The sequence below is a fragment of the Zootoca vivipara genome, chromosome 2, assembly GCF_965207765.1.
Source record: "Zootoca vivipara chromosome 2, rZooViv2.hap1.1, whole genome shotgun sequence".
NCBI classification, from domain to species: Eukaryota; Metazoa; Chordata; class Lepidosauria; order Squamata; family Lacertidae; genus Zootoca; species Zootoca vivipara.
The window spans coordinates 112243101-112260929 of record NC_142584.1 but is presented as its reverse complement, the minus strand read 5'-3'; the positions used below and the strand labels follow the sequence as shown (position 1 = coordinate 112260929).

Here is a 17829-nt window from a genome sequence, read left to right as displayed (position 1 = left end):
CATCATCCCACAGACCATGTGGGGGGGCCGGAGTATATTTGGGGGGGGGGATGAACTAATTCCTATGCCCCACAAATAACCCTGAGATGCATTTTAAATAAAAGCACACATTCTACTTATGTGAAAACACGCTGATTCCCGGACCGTCCGCGGGCTGGATTGAGAAGGCGATTGGGCTGCATCCGGCCCACGGGCCTTAGGTTGCCTACCCCTGCTATACACCTAACATGGAAGTAAGTCCCACGGAACTGGATGTGGCTTGCAGCTCCTGTCACCCACAGCCAACATGACCAATGGGATGACTGTGGAGGCCAATTCTGGATCCACATGTCCTTCCACAGTGGGGACATTGGTTTACGGGCGGGAGTTGATCCGTCCCTAAGCTTCCATGGAGATACTGTGGTACAACCTTGGTACAAATTTCAAAATAAATACACAAAGCCTGTGGGATGTAATCCACTGGGAGCAGTCAAATACAACATTCCTTGTTTTCCTAGATTGTACATGCAAGGGAATATTTGGTCCAGCCAGTAGAAACTTACTGTTCCTCCTGGCCTGAAGCATCCCCCCTTGCATATGACTAGTGGGTGGGCCATGACCTTTCCAGACCTGATAAAAGGCCAAGGGATGCTGCCACTCCTGAACATTCCCACAAAGCCAACAAAGAGACTCACAAATTTATAGGGGCACCAGCTTTCCTGGTAAAAAGTCCACTTCTCTCAATCCTTTTAACAGCCACCTTAGAACTTTGGCCAATCAGAATCTGTTGCTGTTTAACTGTTTGCTGGCGGGGGGAGGCACACTTGGTGACTCAACCTGTAAACAAGCTTTTCTGTCACAGGAGGCTATGGAAATAAACAAAACCTACAAAGAGACTCAGAAGTTTATAGTGGCACCAGCTTTCCTGGTCAATGAGTCCACTTTGTCAGACTGCAGCCAACAAAAGCCAAGACCATAATATATTTATCAGCCTTTAGGGGTTACGAAAGATGAATCAACAGAAGCATAGTTAATCTATGGACTTCCATCCTACAGTCCTGGCCTACGCAGGACTGCCCTGTTAAAGAGTATTCATAATGCTTCACATGTGTTGGCCCATTCTGAATTATTGCATCTCAACTCAATGAGAAGGGATTTGAATAAGCCTTTCACCTGACTGCACAACCCCTTTGAGGTGGGAACAGTCAAACCACAAAGCCGCTGATGAACCAGAGTTTCCTGTTTTCATAGAATCATAGAGTTGGAAGAGACCACAAGGGCCATCCAGTCCAACCCCCTGCCAAGCAGGAACACCATCAAAGCATTCTTGACATATGGCTGTCAAGCCTCTGCTTAAAGACCTCCAAAGAAGGAGACTCTACCACACTCCTTGGTAGCAAATTCCACTGCCGAACAGCTCTTACTGTCAGGAAGTTCTTCCTAATGTTTAGGTGGAATCTTCTTTCTTGAAGTTTGAATCCATTGCTCCGTGTCCGCTTCTCTGGAGCAGCAGAAAACAATCTTTCTCCCTCCTCCATATGACATCCTTTCATATATTTGAACATAGCTATCATATCACCCCTTAACCTTCTCTTCTCCAGGCTAAACATACCCAGCTCCCTAAGCCGTTCCTCATAAGGCATCGTTTCCAGGCCTTTGACCATTTTGGTTGCCCTCCTCTGGACACGTTCCAGCTTGTCAGTATCCTTCTTGAACTGTGGTGCCCAGAACTGGACACAGTACTCCAGGTGAGGTCTGACCAGAGCAGAATACAATGGTACTATTACTTCCCTAGATCTAGATGCTATACTCCTATTGATGCAGCCCAAAATTGCATTGGCTTTTTTAGCTGCTGCATCACACTGCTGACTCATGTCAAGTCTGTGGTCTACCAAGACTCCTAGGTCCTTTTCACATGTACTGCTCTCAAGCCAGGTGTCACCCATCCTGTATTTATGTCTTTCATTTTTTTTGCCCAGGTGTAGCACCTTACATTTCTCCTTGTTAAAATTCATCTTGTTTGCTTTGGCCCAGTTGTCTAATCTGTTAAGGTCATTTTGAAGTGTGATCCTGTCCTCTGGGGTATTAGCCACCCCTCCCAATTTGGTGTCGTCTGCAAACTTGCTCAGGATGCCCTCAAGCCCATCATCCAAGTCATTGATAAAGATGTTGAATAAGACTGGGCCCAAGACAGAACCCTGTGGCACCCCACTAGTCACTACTCTCCAGGATGAGGAGGAGCCATTGATGAGCACCCTTTGGGTTCGGTCAGTAAGCCAGTTACAAATCCACTGAATGGTAGCATTGTCTAGCCCGCATTTTACCAGCATCTTTACAAGAATATCATGGGGCACCTTGTCAAAGGCCTTGCTGAAATCAAGATAGGCTACATCCACAGCATTCCCTTCATCTACCAGACCAAACGCAGTTTGAAGTTAGCTTAATATCCTGGCTTGTTCCAAAGCTAGCAGCTATAGTTCTCTGGTTTGGGCAAAATGGAAAGTTACTTAGTTCTGGCTCATAAGAGACTGCCTGGTTAGATCACAGTTCATCATTAGAGCCGGCCCAATCATGAGGTGAACTGGGACAATTGGCTCAGGTGGCAGATGCAGGGGGGAGATGGGACTAGCACATTCCCAGTTCCCCTATTTGTTAGCTTTGCTACCAGTGCAGGATCACGGATGCTAAAATCGTGCAACTACCCACGCAGAGTCCTTCTCTTTTCCCCTCTCTCACTAAAGGTTAGGTGGGAGTCCTTCCTGGAGTGATGCATTGTGGGGGCCAGGAGACTGTGGTAATGGCTACAGTTTTTTACTGTAAACTTGGGTCAACATAGGTTTCAGAGTAACTTTGCTGCAGCAATGCATTAAAAACTGTGCGTATTTGTAACCCAGCTTTTCAGGCTGTGATTAATCTGAACCTGGCAATTATCTTAAGAGATATTTCAACAACCTTGCAAGGCAGGCCAGTGTTATTCTAAACGACTACACATGGGACTGCTGAGGCTGCAAGACGTGCCACAATTTAAAGCTCAGTGGGGGAACAAAGAGCATTTTGGAAATGGAGGCGATTTAGAGGAGGAAAACGGGCATTAGTGGAAAGACACCTCTTCCGACACAGCTTCTGCTCTGATGCTGCAGCTGTTCAGGTAAAGTAAGAACATCAGGAGATATGATCAACACCCTCCCATGTAAGGTTTGGTCTAGCAAGCCTCTTTAAAGTGGATTAGAGAGAAAGTGCACGGAGGAGGAATATTCACCACCATAGCTAAACAGAACCTCCATGTCTAGAGGCAGTGGACCTGTGACCCCCAGGTGCTGGAAACCCAGGTGAGAGGAGGGCACTTACCTTTCCCAGAAGCCCCTCAGTGTCTGGGAGCAGGGTCTGGTGTGTCCCCCCTGCTCTCCCGCTGGGCCACCGGCTGTCATCTGCAGCTCCCCTGAAGGAGGCCAGGAGGACACCATCCCCGGAGTGGGGAGGACTGGGAGCCTGTGGGGTTTCCCAGCTTGAACGAGGGGGTTGCATCGTCTTCAGGAAATCCTGCCACTGGGCATCCCAGTGCTGCTGCGGCTCCTCCTCCTCTGGCTCATGCTTAATTTGACATAAATCTGCCTGAGGCAGAAGATCCATGAATGTCTCAACTTGGCCTGCAGGAGATCTTTTTCCTTTGCACTCCAGGCTCTCCCTTTGAATGGGTCTCCTCGGTCCCTGCTCTTCCATTTTTACCTCACCCTGCTGGAAAAGAAATAAACACAAAGTAAAATACCAGTGTAGAATAAAACTCTAGAATAAAAACAAAATCACATTTTTTAACCATTAGCCCAATTTTGAAATATATTATTACTCATTCCATTTCTGATGTTCAGACTGTGAATGACAATGTTGCCCAAACACCCCACCCATGGATTAGAGGAAGTTATCCAAAGACTCAGGGAAACCCCAAGGTTTACAAAACTACAAATAATATTTGGGGGTGGGAGAACCGAGGCAGGGATAGGGAAATCTAAAAACAACTCAGTAAAAGGACTCAGCATGTTCAGTGGCCAGGGAATGCTGATCCTGGCTGCAACTTTAAGCATGTTGGAAAGGCAACAACAGATCTTTGTAAAGGGTTAAGGCTGCAATAGACCCACCTAACATTTAAAGTACATGACTTAACCCAAAAAAACCAAGTTCGTAAGGGTGCTGAGAACTGTAGCAACAAACTACAGGTTCCATGATTTTCTGGGGGAAGCCACGTGCTTTAAATGTATGGTGTCTGCACAGCATAAGAGACAAACAAACAAAAGGAATATTGACCAACAAAATCAAACAACCCACTTCACGTGGCCTGCTGGTACCTGCGGTTTCCATCTCCTATCTCCTGGTCTAATCATGTGATGAACCTCTCTGTCTGTCCGAGAGAGAGAGAGAGAGAGAGAGAGAGAGAGAGAGAGAGAGAGAGAGAGAGAGATGCCTAAAGAGCCCTTAAGAGAGATCTTTTAAACTCCAATTTCAGCACGAATCAGCACAGTGCTGAGATGGGATAGAAGCCTTGATCTGGAGATAAATGATCCCTCTGCCTGCTCTTTAAAGGGATTTCTAAAGAACAACCAGAAGGGTATTTTTTCATAGATCTCATTGCCAATTCAGCAGTCTTCTTATTTCCCCACCTCCATCCCAGCACTAGGGTTGGAAGGAAAAAACATGCTGATTGTGTGTGTCTCTGCCATAGCTGCCAAGTTACCCCTTTTTTACAGGGATTTTCCCTTATGCTGAATAGGCTTCCTCGCGAGAAAAGGGAAAACTTGGCAGCTATGGTCTCTGCATACATGAGAGAGTGTTTGCAAGACTTGTATGTATGTAAGATGGCATGTCGGGTTAGTGATCCTGCCGGGCACGTGCTCTCCTCCTCCTCCGCCCTCCCCCCCTTCCTGCACCTCTGACTTTTCGCTCCGTCCCTGCACCGGAATCCGGCTCCTCTCCGGGGAAACTCGCCAGGCCACTGCCCGCTGCTCCTCCGCTCTCCTCGGTGGGAGGACAGGAAAGTGCAGCCGCTCTCGCGTCCCCCTGGCTGGCCCCGTTTCCTGCCTCTCTGAGCATCGGAGCTCGGTGGCTGTGAGATGGGCCATGGGAGACCAGCTGGGAGGAGATCCGCAGCTTGCAAGGCGAATGCATCGTGTAGGCGGCGAGACCGCCCTGTTGCTTCCAATGCCCTCATATTTGCAATAAGTGTGCATGCACACGAAAGCTCATACCAAAATAAAAACTTAGTTGGTCTTTAAGGTGCTGCTGGAAGGATTTTTTAAAATTTTGTTTCGACTACGTCAGACCAACACAGCTACCTACCTGTAACTCGTATTTGCAATTCGCTGTTTCTGATACTGGAGGTTCTGCTCTTAACTGTCAGGGCAAATAGATTAACCCAATGAGATTCGGTCCATTCCTAGCTCTGGAGCAGCAGGGAACAAGCTTTTTTTAAAATAAATATATTTATTTTAAAAATTTCTGAAACAACAAGGCATATAAAAATACACACCCACACAACAGAAAAAAGAAAAAAACGAAAAAAACAATACAACCACAAAATACAAAATACACAAAATAATACAAAAAATACAAATAGAAAACAAAAATTCTAACTTATTAAACTTATCTCCAATCTAATGACTTCCTCGTTCCCTCTCCTTCTGCGATTCTTTTCATCACTTCTGTATAAATCATATATAAATTATACTTATTACTTAATATTCCCTTATTTTTTCTATCTTTTACACCTTATCCTATTATATTCTATCTAAATCTTTCTTCTCAATAAAATAAAATCCTTAATTCTAACTATACTTATCTCTTGCCATTATATTATCTACAACCACAAATTTTTCTCCTTCACTTCCCTTATTTCTATTCTACTATGCCAGCAAGTTTGGAAAACTCAGCAATGGCCAGAGGATTGGAGAAGATCAGTCTACATCCCAATTCCAAAGAAGGGCAGTGCCAAAGAATGCTCCAGCTACCGCACAATTGCGCTCATTTCACACGCTAGCAAGGTTATGCTTAAAATTCTACAAGGCAGGCTTAGGCAGTATGTGGACCGAGAACTCCCAGAAGTGCAAGCTGGATTTCGAAGGGGCAGAGGAACCAGAGACCAAATAGCAAACATGCGCTGGATTATGGAGAAAGCTAGAGAGTTCCAGAAAAACGTCTACTTCTGCTTCATTGACTATGCAAAAGCCTTTGACTGTGTCGACCACAGCAAACTATGGCAAGTTCTTAAAGAAATGGGAGTGCCTGATCACCTCACCTGTCTCCTGAGAAATCTCTATGTGGGACAAGAAGCTACAGTTAGAACTGGATATGGAACAACAGATTGGTTCAAAATTGGGAAAGGAGTACGACAAGGTTGTATATTGTCTCCCTGCTTATTTAACTTATATGCAGAATTCATCATGCGAAAGGCTGGACTAGATGAATCCCAAGCAGGAATTAAGATTGCCGGAAGAAATATCAACAACCTTAGATATGCAGATGACACAACCTTGATGGCAGAAAGTGAGGAGGAATTAAAGGGGAAGAAATGGAGGCAGTGAGAGATTTTACTTTCTTGGGCTCCTTGATCACTGCAGATGGTGACAGCAGTCACGAAATTAAAAGACGCCTGCTTCTTGGGAGAAAAGCAATGACAAACCTAGACAACATCTTAAAAAGCAGAGACATCACCTTGCCTACAAAGGTCCGTATAGTTAAAGCTATGGTTTTCCCAGTAGTGATGTATGGAAGTGAGAGCTGGACCATAAAGAAGGCTGATCGCCGAAGAATTGATGCTTTTGAATTATGGTGCTGGAGGAGACTCTTGAGAGTCCCATGGACTGCAAGAAGATCAAACCTATCCATTCTTAAGGAAAGGGGACGACAGAGGGGACGACAGAGGACGAGATGGTTGGACAGTGTTCTCGAAGCTACGAACATGAGTTTGATCAAACTGCGGGAGGCAGTGGAAGACAGGAGTGCCTGGTGTGCTAAGGTCCATGGGGTCACGAAGAGTCGGACACGACTAAACGACTAAACAACAACAACATACACTTATTCTTTAAATAAATTTTGAATTTCTTCCAATCTTCTTCCGCTGCTTCTTCACTCTGGTCCCGGAGTCTCCCGGTCAATTCAGACAGTTCCATATATTCTATCAACTTCTTCTGCCAATCATCCACTGTTGGTAATTCTTCCTTCTTCCAATTCTTTGCAAGTAGAATTCTTGCAGCTGTTGTGGCATACAAAAAGAAAGTAACATCCTTCCTAGGTATATCCTCTCCCGTTATCCCAAGTAAGAAGGCCTCTGATTTTTTAGCAAATGTGTTTTTCAACACTTTTTTCAATTCGTTATAAATCTTTTCCCAGAAGTCTCTCACTTGGGGGCACGTCCACCACATGTGGAAGAAAGTTCCCTATTGTTTTTTACATTTCCAACATTAGGGAACAAGTTTTTGGCAACCTTTTCTAGGGGTCTTCACACGCCACCATCTGTGTCCCCGTGTACACAAATCACTGAGCTGTTGTAGACCGTCAGATGCTTATGGTAATCTCAGGGTTGTGGGTTCAAGTCCCATGTAAGATAAAGTGGAAATAAAGTAAAATTGATGTGTAAAAATGATGCATGAGACACTACACTACCTTTGTAACCCACGAAAATCCTTAATAAAAATAATTATAAAAAAAGGAAATAAAGTTTATGATGCACTAATAAGTCTCCTTGTGATCAGATGTGCAGTCATTGGTTTCTAAAATCTCATCATAAAAAATTCCTGAAATTTCAGGAAGCTGGGACGATGCCACCCTGCGCCCTGAATGCGTAGTTGGAGGAGGCAGTACAGTTCCCAGCTCTGCTGGCTGGGCTCATGCAATCACTTAGCTCCAGCAGCAGATGCCAGGGTCTGTCCCTGTTATCTTTCCATACCCTCCAACATTTCTCCAATAAAAATAGGTTATCCCGTTCCATAATTATAATTTTACTATTTATACATCTTATTAGGTTGCCTTAGCACTCTGAACAGCTTCCAACATATATAAAATCATAATAAAGCATTAAACAAACTTCCCTATACAGGATTGCCTTCAGAGGGCTTGTGGGTCGGATAACTCCATAGGCTCCAATGAAAATAGGGCCATCCCAAGGAAAATAGGGATACATGAAGGGTCTGTCTTTCCCTGCTTTTTCATTCTTGTTTTATATGTGCTGTATATAATTTTATTAGGTTTTCATTTTAATATAAGATAATTTACATTTCCCCATCTTCTCCTTCCCCCCGGACCTCCCTCAGCTTCCCCCTCTGGTTTGTTTTTAAACAATATCCTCTTCTACTTACTCTAATATCTCTTAATTTTTACTCGTATTGTAAGTTCATATTATTCCATTCTTATGTTAACAACATTCTTGTAAGATCTATATTCCTTTGGTAAATTGTAGGTGTTTATTCAAAACCTGCTAGTGAGTCAATTTCTTTACATTGTTGTTTGTAAATACAGTGGTGCCTCGCTTAACGAATGCCCTGTAAGACGAATTTTTCGCTAGACGAATGGATTTTGCGATCGGAGGTTGCCTCGCAAGAAGAGTTTTTCTATGGCCGCCGCTTCGTCTTGCAAAGCGTGGCCATAGGAAAACAAACCTCCGACTGCAACGTCCAGCGCTCCTTGTCGGCTGTGCGCGGCAAGACGCGGTGACGGGGGAAGACGTTCCCCCGCCGCCGCGTCTTGCAGCGTACCGCCGGCATGGAGCGCGATTTCGGAGGTGTCCAAAGCCGCGCTCCATGTTGGGGGAGGCAGGCAAGACGCGGCGGCGGAACGTTTCCCCGCCGCCGCCGCGTCTTGCCGCACACAGCCGGCATGGAGCGCGGTTTCGGAGGTGAAGCTTCGTCCGATCCGGCTCTGTCGTTGGCAGCAGCGGTGCTTGCTCTCTTGGCTCGGGGAAGCGCCTGCCTGCCTTCCCCGAGCCAAGAGAACAAGCGCCACCGCCGCCACCAGTTCCCCCCGAGCCCTGGCAACCCCAACAGCCTTCCTGGCAACCCCAACAGCCCACATTTCCTCACTTCCCACAATGACTTCCCAGTAATGGCTGCCTGTGGTGAAGCCCTCACATCCCAGCACAGCAGGATCACTGTAGAATCTCTCAGAATTGTTGGGCAGGTGTTGATATTTGTCTCAGACAGGACAAGCCGAGGATAAGCTGTGCCTGGATCCAGAGCAACATTTGCTGTTGGTGAGAGAGATGAGGCATAAAGGAAAGAGGCAAAAACCGCGGAAAAAGAGGACGCCCCAATGCAAGACACACCCCGAGAACCAGGTTCCCTCTCATTAAATAGGGCTTCCTTGTGTTATAAGAAAAAAACTGCTCCTTTTCCCTTATTGGGTACCCAAGAACCCTAATGGAGTCCTCCTTTTAGGTTCTCTATTATGTAGGATAAAATAACAGAGGCAAACCAGAGACTATTGAGAAGCAAGTTACAGGAAGGTAGCCGTGTTGGTCTGACGCAGTCAAAACAAAATAAAAAAATCCTTCCAGTAGCATCTTAGAGACCAACTCTAGTTGGTCTCAAAGGTACTATTGAGAAGCAAGGCAGCTAGAAAGCCTGATCTTTATTAAAACTGTTGCAACAGGGTGCTCCCCCACAAGAATGAAAACAAACACTGCTAAATTATTTTTTGCACATCCAGAGACTTGACAGTCACCTTCACTTCCCAGGAACTCTGGGAACTGTAGTTCTGGGATGAACCTCTCAACAGAAGAGTCTGAGCCTCCTCATCCAACTACAATTGGACATCATAGAATCATAGAGTTGGAAAAGACCACAAGGGCCATCCAGTCCAACCCCCTGCCAAGCAGGAAACACCATCAAAACATCCTGAGACTACAAATTCCCAGAAAAGCTGGATGGAGTCCAAGGCCTTTAGCCATAGCCCTGACTAAATGACTGAGCTTTCTCTTCTCTCCCTCTCCACCTTTCGCATTCACAACCAATCTGTTTCCCAATCCTCAGTCCCTTTCACAAATCTCCCGTAGCCCTAATTCTTTCACACATTCCTTTAAATTTTAAAACATTTCTGTGACTTAAGAAACACACAAAAAAAACCCTCCTCACTGGTCACCTTTCCGCAGGTCTGAAACCGATGCAGAGAATATTTAATAAAAACAGCTCAAACACAAGAGCACAGAAAATAGGAGATGAGTTTTAAAAACAATCCCAAATGAACATTTAACACAGAGGCCTTTTCATTCAGCTGGAAAATGATATCAGTAAAAAGGTCTTCAATGGATTATGCAAAGTTCAAGTAATGAGCACCTGGGATACTGATCCAAAAGACAAGGGCAGCCCATCATTTTGGCAGTGAATGGTGGAGGTCCAAACTCAACAGATTAAACACACACCTTGAGCATTCCAGATTCACTCTTTCTCCGTGTTTATTGAGCAACAACTTGCCACTTATTTTGTACATTTAGTATATGTGACTGTCATTACATAATAATGTGTATGCAAATTTATGTACAAACACCAGAACATCACACACATTCCATGCATTTAAAACGTATTTCCCCCTTTGAGTTTTTTTCTTTTTAAAATGTTTTTTATTTTATTTTACAAATTCATTCACTCTCAAAATCACAAATGTTAAAAATTAAATGTTAAAAATTCTGAATCTCTAGACTTCCCTCCTCCCCTCTGTGGGTTCTTTACTAAACCTTTTCAACTGCATTCTATAAATCCTCCTAATTTGTCAGTCCTCTATTTTATCCAAAGTCTATGTAACATGACAAGAGTTATTTAAGATCTAGCAAAGAGTTCTATTGTCTAGAGTTATCTGTCAAATAGAATATAAATTTCTCCCATTCTTTGTTGAAATTTTGAACCTCCTGGTTTCTGACTTTCCCAGTCATTCTTGTCATCTCTGCATAGTCCAATAGTTTAGTCTGTCAGCCCACTCTGGTAGGCACCGTGTCGTTTTTCCAACTCTGGGCAAGCAGCATCCTTGCAGTTGTTACAGCATTCCTTCAGTACCTCTTTATGAGTTTCTTGAGGTGAATTAAGTGTTAGCATTTCACCGGCCGGGGGGCCAGTTGTTAGACCCGCAGAGCAAATATGCGACTGTTCCCCAACATGAAGAACAACACACACAGAAACATTTAGTAGTGGTTAAACTACTTCAATATGGAGAGCTGCAGAGAGAGACATCCGGCATATTGGATGCCAGAAGAAAGAGTACAGTAAAAACGTCACGTGAGGAGAAAAGAGATAAGGTACATTCCTTTCTCCTGGGAACAGACACAAATAACATACTAGCCTTGCTTGAGTAGCTCGGCAGTGAACATAATCCCAACATCCTCCCCCGATTCTGGCAATGAAAGAGCTATGAAAGCAAAAGCATCCTCAAGAGCCATAAACAAACAGTTGTCATAAACATAGTACGACCCTGCCGCCCTTGTTCCATTCTTGGAACTCTCTGAGACTGGTTCTACCAGCTGGAGCCTTTGTGCGCCATTCTTCCAGGGGACCAGAGCATTTGCCCTGTTAGGAAAAAGAGTGTTGAACTTTGCAACCTGTTGTTGTGGCTTAGTCACATCTGTGGACTTAGCCTGTGTTTCTGTATCCTGTTTAGGAGTGCAAACTACAGCCATATTGGCAACCGCTGTGTTGGCAAACTCCCATAGTACCTTTTGGGTGGCTGACCCTTAGCAACTCTCTCAGATCTACAAATGAGGTGTAGACCCTCTTTGCTGAGTTTCTCCTCTGCAGGGCTTTTGGGAGAACTCTTGCCAATAGTAAATAGTGGCTCTAACGCTTGAAGCACTGTGTCATCATCTGATGAAGGCCTGGATACAGCATGAGCTCCTCTCTCAATGACAGTGTCATCTGTGTCGGAACTAGCGGTGGTTGAGCTTGCACTGCTACTCTCAGTGTATGAATACTCGTGTGGATTGGCTTCAATGGGAAAGCTTTGGAGAACATGTATCTCCGGCTTGGCAGTGTATTCTACCTCTCTGGTAAGAATAACTTCATTGGAGGAAGGCAACAGAACTCTTTGTTGACCTTTCTCATAGCCCATTAGAATGCCTTGGATAGGTGCCCCTTTAAGCGACTCCATACACAATTGAGATCCGAAAACCTTAATGTGCTTCACAAAAGGCTTTTTCTGAAACAGAATCTCATAAGGTGAGCATTCCTTTCCTTTAGGCTCTCAGCCCAATTCTGATCAGACAACGCTGCACAAAGCAGCTGCGCCTGCATTCTTTCATGTAACTCAGTGTTAATTTTAACACATAAGTCATTGTCCCATGATGATTGGCTTTTAGCAACCTTGTGCAGAATGCACTGTTCATCTAGGAAACCCTGGAAATCCTGTGAAACAAACACTGGCAAATCATTTGTATACAAACAATCAATTACACCATCATGCATAAATTTCATCTTAGCACAAAATTATGAGAACTTGACCAAGGTTTGCTGCGGCTTCTCCACTGTGTAAACCCACGAAAACCTGGAAAAACGATCAGACAGCAGTAAGTAATATTTGGCCTTGCCTCTGGATTGTGGCAAAGAACCTAGTATATCAGCATAAACATGCTGGAAACATTTAGTGACATTCTGCTTGCAAAACAAGAGTCAACAACATAACAACAGTCAGTAGAAGCAAAAGACAGTAAGTAAAGTCTATCTTTGCCCTTGTGAGCTGTCAGGAGATCTTCTCCATCCTTGGAAATCACACACAAGTCTTTGCGCATGTTGAGCTTGAAGCCTTTCTCGGTGAGCTGGCAGACACTCAGAAGATTAAACTTGAGATCTGGCACATAGTACACATTGTGAATAGTCAGCTGGAGACTCTGCAGAAAAACAGGTCCATATCCGGTCGATTTGAGACACTTTCCGTCTGCTTGCGACACGTTAAAGTCCAGCCTGGTAAAAGTCTTGAACACGCGTTTACTGCCCTTCATGTGGTGCAACGCTGCACTGTCTATGACAAAAGCTGGGTCTGTGTCTTGCTCCTGCACGCCTTGAGCAAGCAATGCAAACGCACACGCTGTTGAGGGCTTGGAACTCCCCCTTCCTGTAGAACCCTTTTTGGGCTTGCGACACGTGGCAATTCTGTGACCCCGGCAGCCACAGTTTGTGCACCGTACCACTTTAAGAGCTGAAGCACTGTGTGAGGAAGATGACTCGCTGACTTCATTCCCCCTCCCATTGGCTCTTTCTGAGCAGTAGCACGGTCCTGCTCATTAAGCAAGGAGGAAAACACCCTTGCAAGTAATCAGGTTTTGTGCATCCAGAGCGCCCAGCTGGGACGCGATAGCACTGAAACTGGGAGGCAAACTGTTCAGAACCATAAAAAAATTCCTTCAGTAGCACCTTAAAGACCAACTAAGTTTTTATTTTGGTATGAGCTTTCGTGTGCATGCACACTTCTTCAGATACAGTGAAATGGAAGTTTCCAGGCACTTATGTAGAGAAGGGGTGGGGAGGGGTGGGGATGGGGAGGGGGGATCACTCAGAAGGGTGGTGGAAATGGGTGATTGACTGACTGATAGCTGTTGATGACCGCAAACGACTGCAAATGGTTTTGCATGAAAAAGCAAGGGTTGAGATGGCTGAAGATCGCTTATCATGTATAATGAGATAAGAACCCGATATCTCTGTTCAAACCAGGTCCCTCCATGGTTTTGAGCTTGGTGATAAGTTGCAATTCAGCAACTTCTCTTTCCAGTCTATTTCTGAAATTCTTTTGTAGTAAGACAGCTACTTTGAGATCTTGTATAGAATGTCCTGGGAGATTGAAGTGTTCTCCTACTGGTTTTTCTGTCTTCTGGTTCCTGATGTCAGATTTATGTCCATTTATCCTTTGGCGTAGGGTTTGGCCTGTTTGTCCAATATAGAGAGCTGAAGGGCACTGTTGGCATTTGATGGCATACACAATGTTAGAGGATGAGCAATTAAATAGTCCTGAGATGGTATGTTGGATGTTGTTGGGGCCAGTAATGGTGTTGTCTGGGTGTATGTGGCAGCAAAGTTGGCATCTGGGTTTATTGCAGGCTCTGGTACCAGTGTCCATGTTAAGTCTGGTGGTTGTATTATTGTGGGTGAGGAGTTGTTTAAGATTGGGTGGCTGTCTGTAGGCAATGAAAGGTCTTCCTCCCAGAGCTTGAGAAAGGGAGCGGTCATTGTCCAGGAGAGGCTGTAGATCTCTGATGATGCGTTGTACTGTTTTAGCTTGGGAGCTGTATGTGATGACTAGTGGTGTTCTGTTATTTTCTTTTTTGGGTCTGTCTTGCAGCAGGTTCTCTCTAGGTATCTGTCTGGCTCTGTTGATCTGTTGTTTAACTTCATCAGGTGGATATTTTAGTTCTAAAAAGGTTTGCTGTAGATCTCTTAGGTGAGATTCTCTGTCTGTAGAGTTGGAACAGATGCGGTTGTAACGTAAGGCCTGGCTGTATACGATGGATTGTTTGGTATGTTTGGGATGGTAGCTAGAAGCATGTAGATATGTTTGTCGGTCAGTTGGTTTTCTGTATAAGGTGGTGTCTATACGTCCATCCTGTATTTTTATAGTAGTGTCCAAAAAATGTATTTCTTGCATAGATTGGTTCATTGTTAGGTTGATGGTGGGGTGAAAGTCATTGAATGTCTGGTGGAAGGTTTCCAGGGTCTGTTGTCCATGTGTCCAGATAATAAAAATATCGTCAATGTATCGCAGGTACAGGAGAGGTTTGAGTGGGTAGGAGTTAAGGAAACGTTGTTCTAAATCTGCCATGAAGATGTTGGCATACTGTGGGGCCATGCGGGTGCCCATGGCTGTGCCGCTGATCTGGAGGAACAGGTCATCACCAAATTTGAAGTGGTTGTGGGTAAGGACAAAGTGGCAGAGTTTGGTAGCAAAGTCCGCTGTGGTTTTATCTGAAATGGTGTTCCTTATGGCTTGTAAACCATCATTGTGTGGGATGTTGGTATATAGAGATTCCACATCCATAGTGGCTAGTATAGTATTGTTAGGAAGATTGTTCAAATATTGTATTTTCCTCAGAAAATCTGTGGTGTCACGTACGTAGCTGGGAGCACTGATAGCATATGGTTTCAGAACAGAGTCCATATAGCCGGAAACACCCACTGTAATGGTGCCAATACCTGAGATGATGGGGCGTCCTGGGTTTCCTGGTTTGTGTATTTTGGGTAGAAGATAGAAAGTTCCTGGCCGAGGTTCCGCTGGTGTGTTTGTGAGGATCTGTTCTTGGATGTGTAGGGGTAGCTCCTTAATAATCTTGTTCAGTTCTTTTTTGTATGCTTGTGTGGGGTCTGAGTCCAATTTCATGTAAAAGGCAGTATTGGAAAGTTGTCTGTGGGCCTCTTGGATGTAATCAGTTTTGTTCATGATGACGACAGCTCCACCCTTGTCTGCCTCTTTAATTATAATGTCTGGGTTGTTCCTGAGATTTGGACACTACTATAAAAATACAGGATGGACGTATAGACACCACCTTATACAGAAAACCAACTGACCGACAAACATATCTACATGCTTCTAGCTACCATCCCAAACATACCAAACAATCCATCGTATACAGCCAGGCCTTACGTTACAACCGCATCTGTTCCAACTCTACAGACAGAGAATCTCACCTAAGAGATCTACAGCAAACCTTTTTAGAACTAAAATATCCACCTGATGAAGTTAAACAACAGATCAACAGAGCCAGACAGATACCTAGAGAGAACCTGCTGCAAGACAGACCCAAAAAAGAAAATAACAGAACACCACTAGTCATCACATACAGCTCCCAAGCTAAAACAGTACAACGCATCATCAGAGATCTACAGCCTCTCCTGGACAATGACCGCTCCCTTTCTCAAGCTCTGGGAGGAAGACCTTTCATTGCCTACAGACAGCCACCCAATCTTAAACAACTCCTCACCCACAATAATACAACCACCAGACTTAACATGGACACTGGTACCAGAGCCTGCAATAAACCCAGATGCCAACTTTGCTGCCACATACACCCAGACAACACCATTACTGGCCCCAACAACATCCAACATACCATCTCAGGACTATTTAATTGCTCATCCTCTAACATTGTGTATGCCATCAAATGCCAACAGTGCCCTTCAGCTCTCTATATTGGACAAACAGGCCAAACCCTACGCCAAAGGATAAATGGACATAAATCTGACATCAGGAACCAGAAGACAGAAAAACCAGTAGGAGAACACTTCAATCTCCCAGGACATTCTATACAAGATCTCAAAGTAGCTGTCTTACTACAAAAGAATTTCAGAAATAGACTGGAAAGAGAAGTTGCTGAATTGCAACTTATCACCAAGCTCAAAACCATGGAGGGACCTGGTTTGAACAGAGATATCGGGTTCTTATCTCATTATACATGATAAGCGATCTTCAGCCATCTCAACCCTTGCTTTTTCATGCAAAACCATTTGCAGTCGTTTGCGGTCATCAACAGCTATCAGTCAGTCAATCACCCATTTCCACCACCCTTCTGAGTGATCCCCCCTCCCCATCCCCACCCCTCCCCACCCCTTCTCTACATAAGTGCCTGGAAACTTCCATTTCACTGTATCTGAAGAAGTGTGCATGCACACGAAAGCTCATACCAAAATAAAAACTTAGTTGGTCTTTAAGGTGCTACTGAAGGAATTTTTTTATTTTACTTCGATCCAGACCAACACGGCTACCTACCTGTGTTCAGAACCATAATACAGAAAATGTCCTCATTCAAAAGAACATTCCTCTCCAACAGCTGCTGGCGTAATTGCCACATCTCATTAAGATGAGTACGCAAACATCCACCCTCCTTCAAGTGTAAATTGGTCAAACGCTGAAAGTGGAGCATAGAGCTCCCAGCCTGAATCCTAAGATGTTCATCTCTCAAAGCAAGCTAGTAGTCATTGTTGTTGTTTAGTCGTTTAGTCGTGTCCGACTCTTCGTGACCCCATGGACCATAGCACGCCAGGCACTCCTGTCTTGCACCTTCATGGATCAATGCCTTGTCCCCTTCATGGATCAATGCCTTGTCGTGGCGAAGGGGCTTGAATAACTCAGAGAAGCTATGAGCTATGCCATGCAGGGCCACCCAAGATGGACAGGTCATAGTGGAGAGTTTTGACTAAATGTGATCCACCTGGAGAAGGAACTGGCAAGCCACTCCAGTATCCCTGCCAAGAAAACTCCATGGACAAAGACAACAGGCATATAAAAAAGTAGTCATTAGCGTGGGGCAAATTCTGTACGTGGATCAATTGGGATGAGTCCAAATGCAACACCAGAGCTGCTTTGGCCTGTTGGTCGCAGGACATCCATCACAGACCCGGCAAAAGCGGGGGTGCACTTACGACAATATGAAGCAAATTCTGTCTTGTAAGAACCGTCTGCATCTTGATGTTCCACATGCCATAATTATCATCTGTCAACAACGAACACAATGTGTCCCCCACTTTCTGCTCTATCGCTATTGTGGAGAAAAGAGCTTGTTGCTTCCGACTTCAGAAAGCAATGAATTCTCAAGCAAACTCAAGCGGCTAATTGAGCTGCCTGACTCAGAGGTTAAGTGCCTCGTAAATCAGTCCCGGAACTCACAGCTCCTTCGGTGGGAAAACGGCCGTCTTAGCACGAACTCCCCCGGAATGCTTGCTTTCATCCGGTAATGAGGTCCAATGCATCGGGAACCACACCAGAGGTCCAATGAACAGACAGCCAGAACTCTGCTACCACTGCTAGCATTTCACCGGCCGGGGGCCAGTGTGAAGAAAAGAGCTTGTTGCTTTCGACTTCAGAAAGCAATAAATTCTAAAAATCTGCCTTGACTCTGACAGAGATCCC

At 44.7% G+C, this 17829-nt stretch overlaps 1 protein-coding gene across 6 annotated transcripts in view; it reads right to left on the bottom strand.

The window, feature by feature from the left end:
* LOC118081151 (uncharacterized) overlaps window positions 1–17829 on the bottom strand; it is a 52791-nt gene that overhangs the window by 7267 nt on the left and 27695 nt on the right. Inside the window, exons 1-2 of one of the 6 annotated variants that reach the window (XM_060270167.2) lie at window positions 4899–5498; window positions 3328–3714 (exon numbers count right to left, since the gene is read on the bottom strand). In XM_060270167.2, coding sequence (XP_060126150.2) covers window positions 3328–3714; window positions 4899–5198 — 687 coding nt within the window. In that variant the 5' untranslated portion in view covers window positions 5199–5498. Of the gene's footprint in view, window positions 1–3327; window positions 3715–4319; window positions 4369–4898; window positions 5499–17829 lie in introns of those variants that run through there. The other 5 variants (XM_088663475.1, XM_088663478.1, XM_060270168.2 and 2 more) reach the window with 5 other exon arrangements.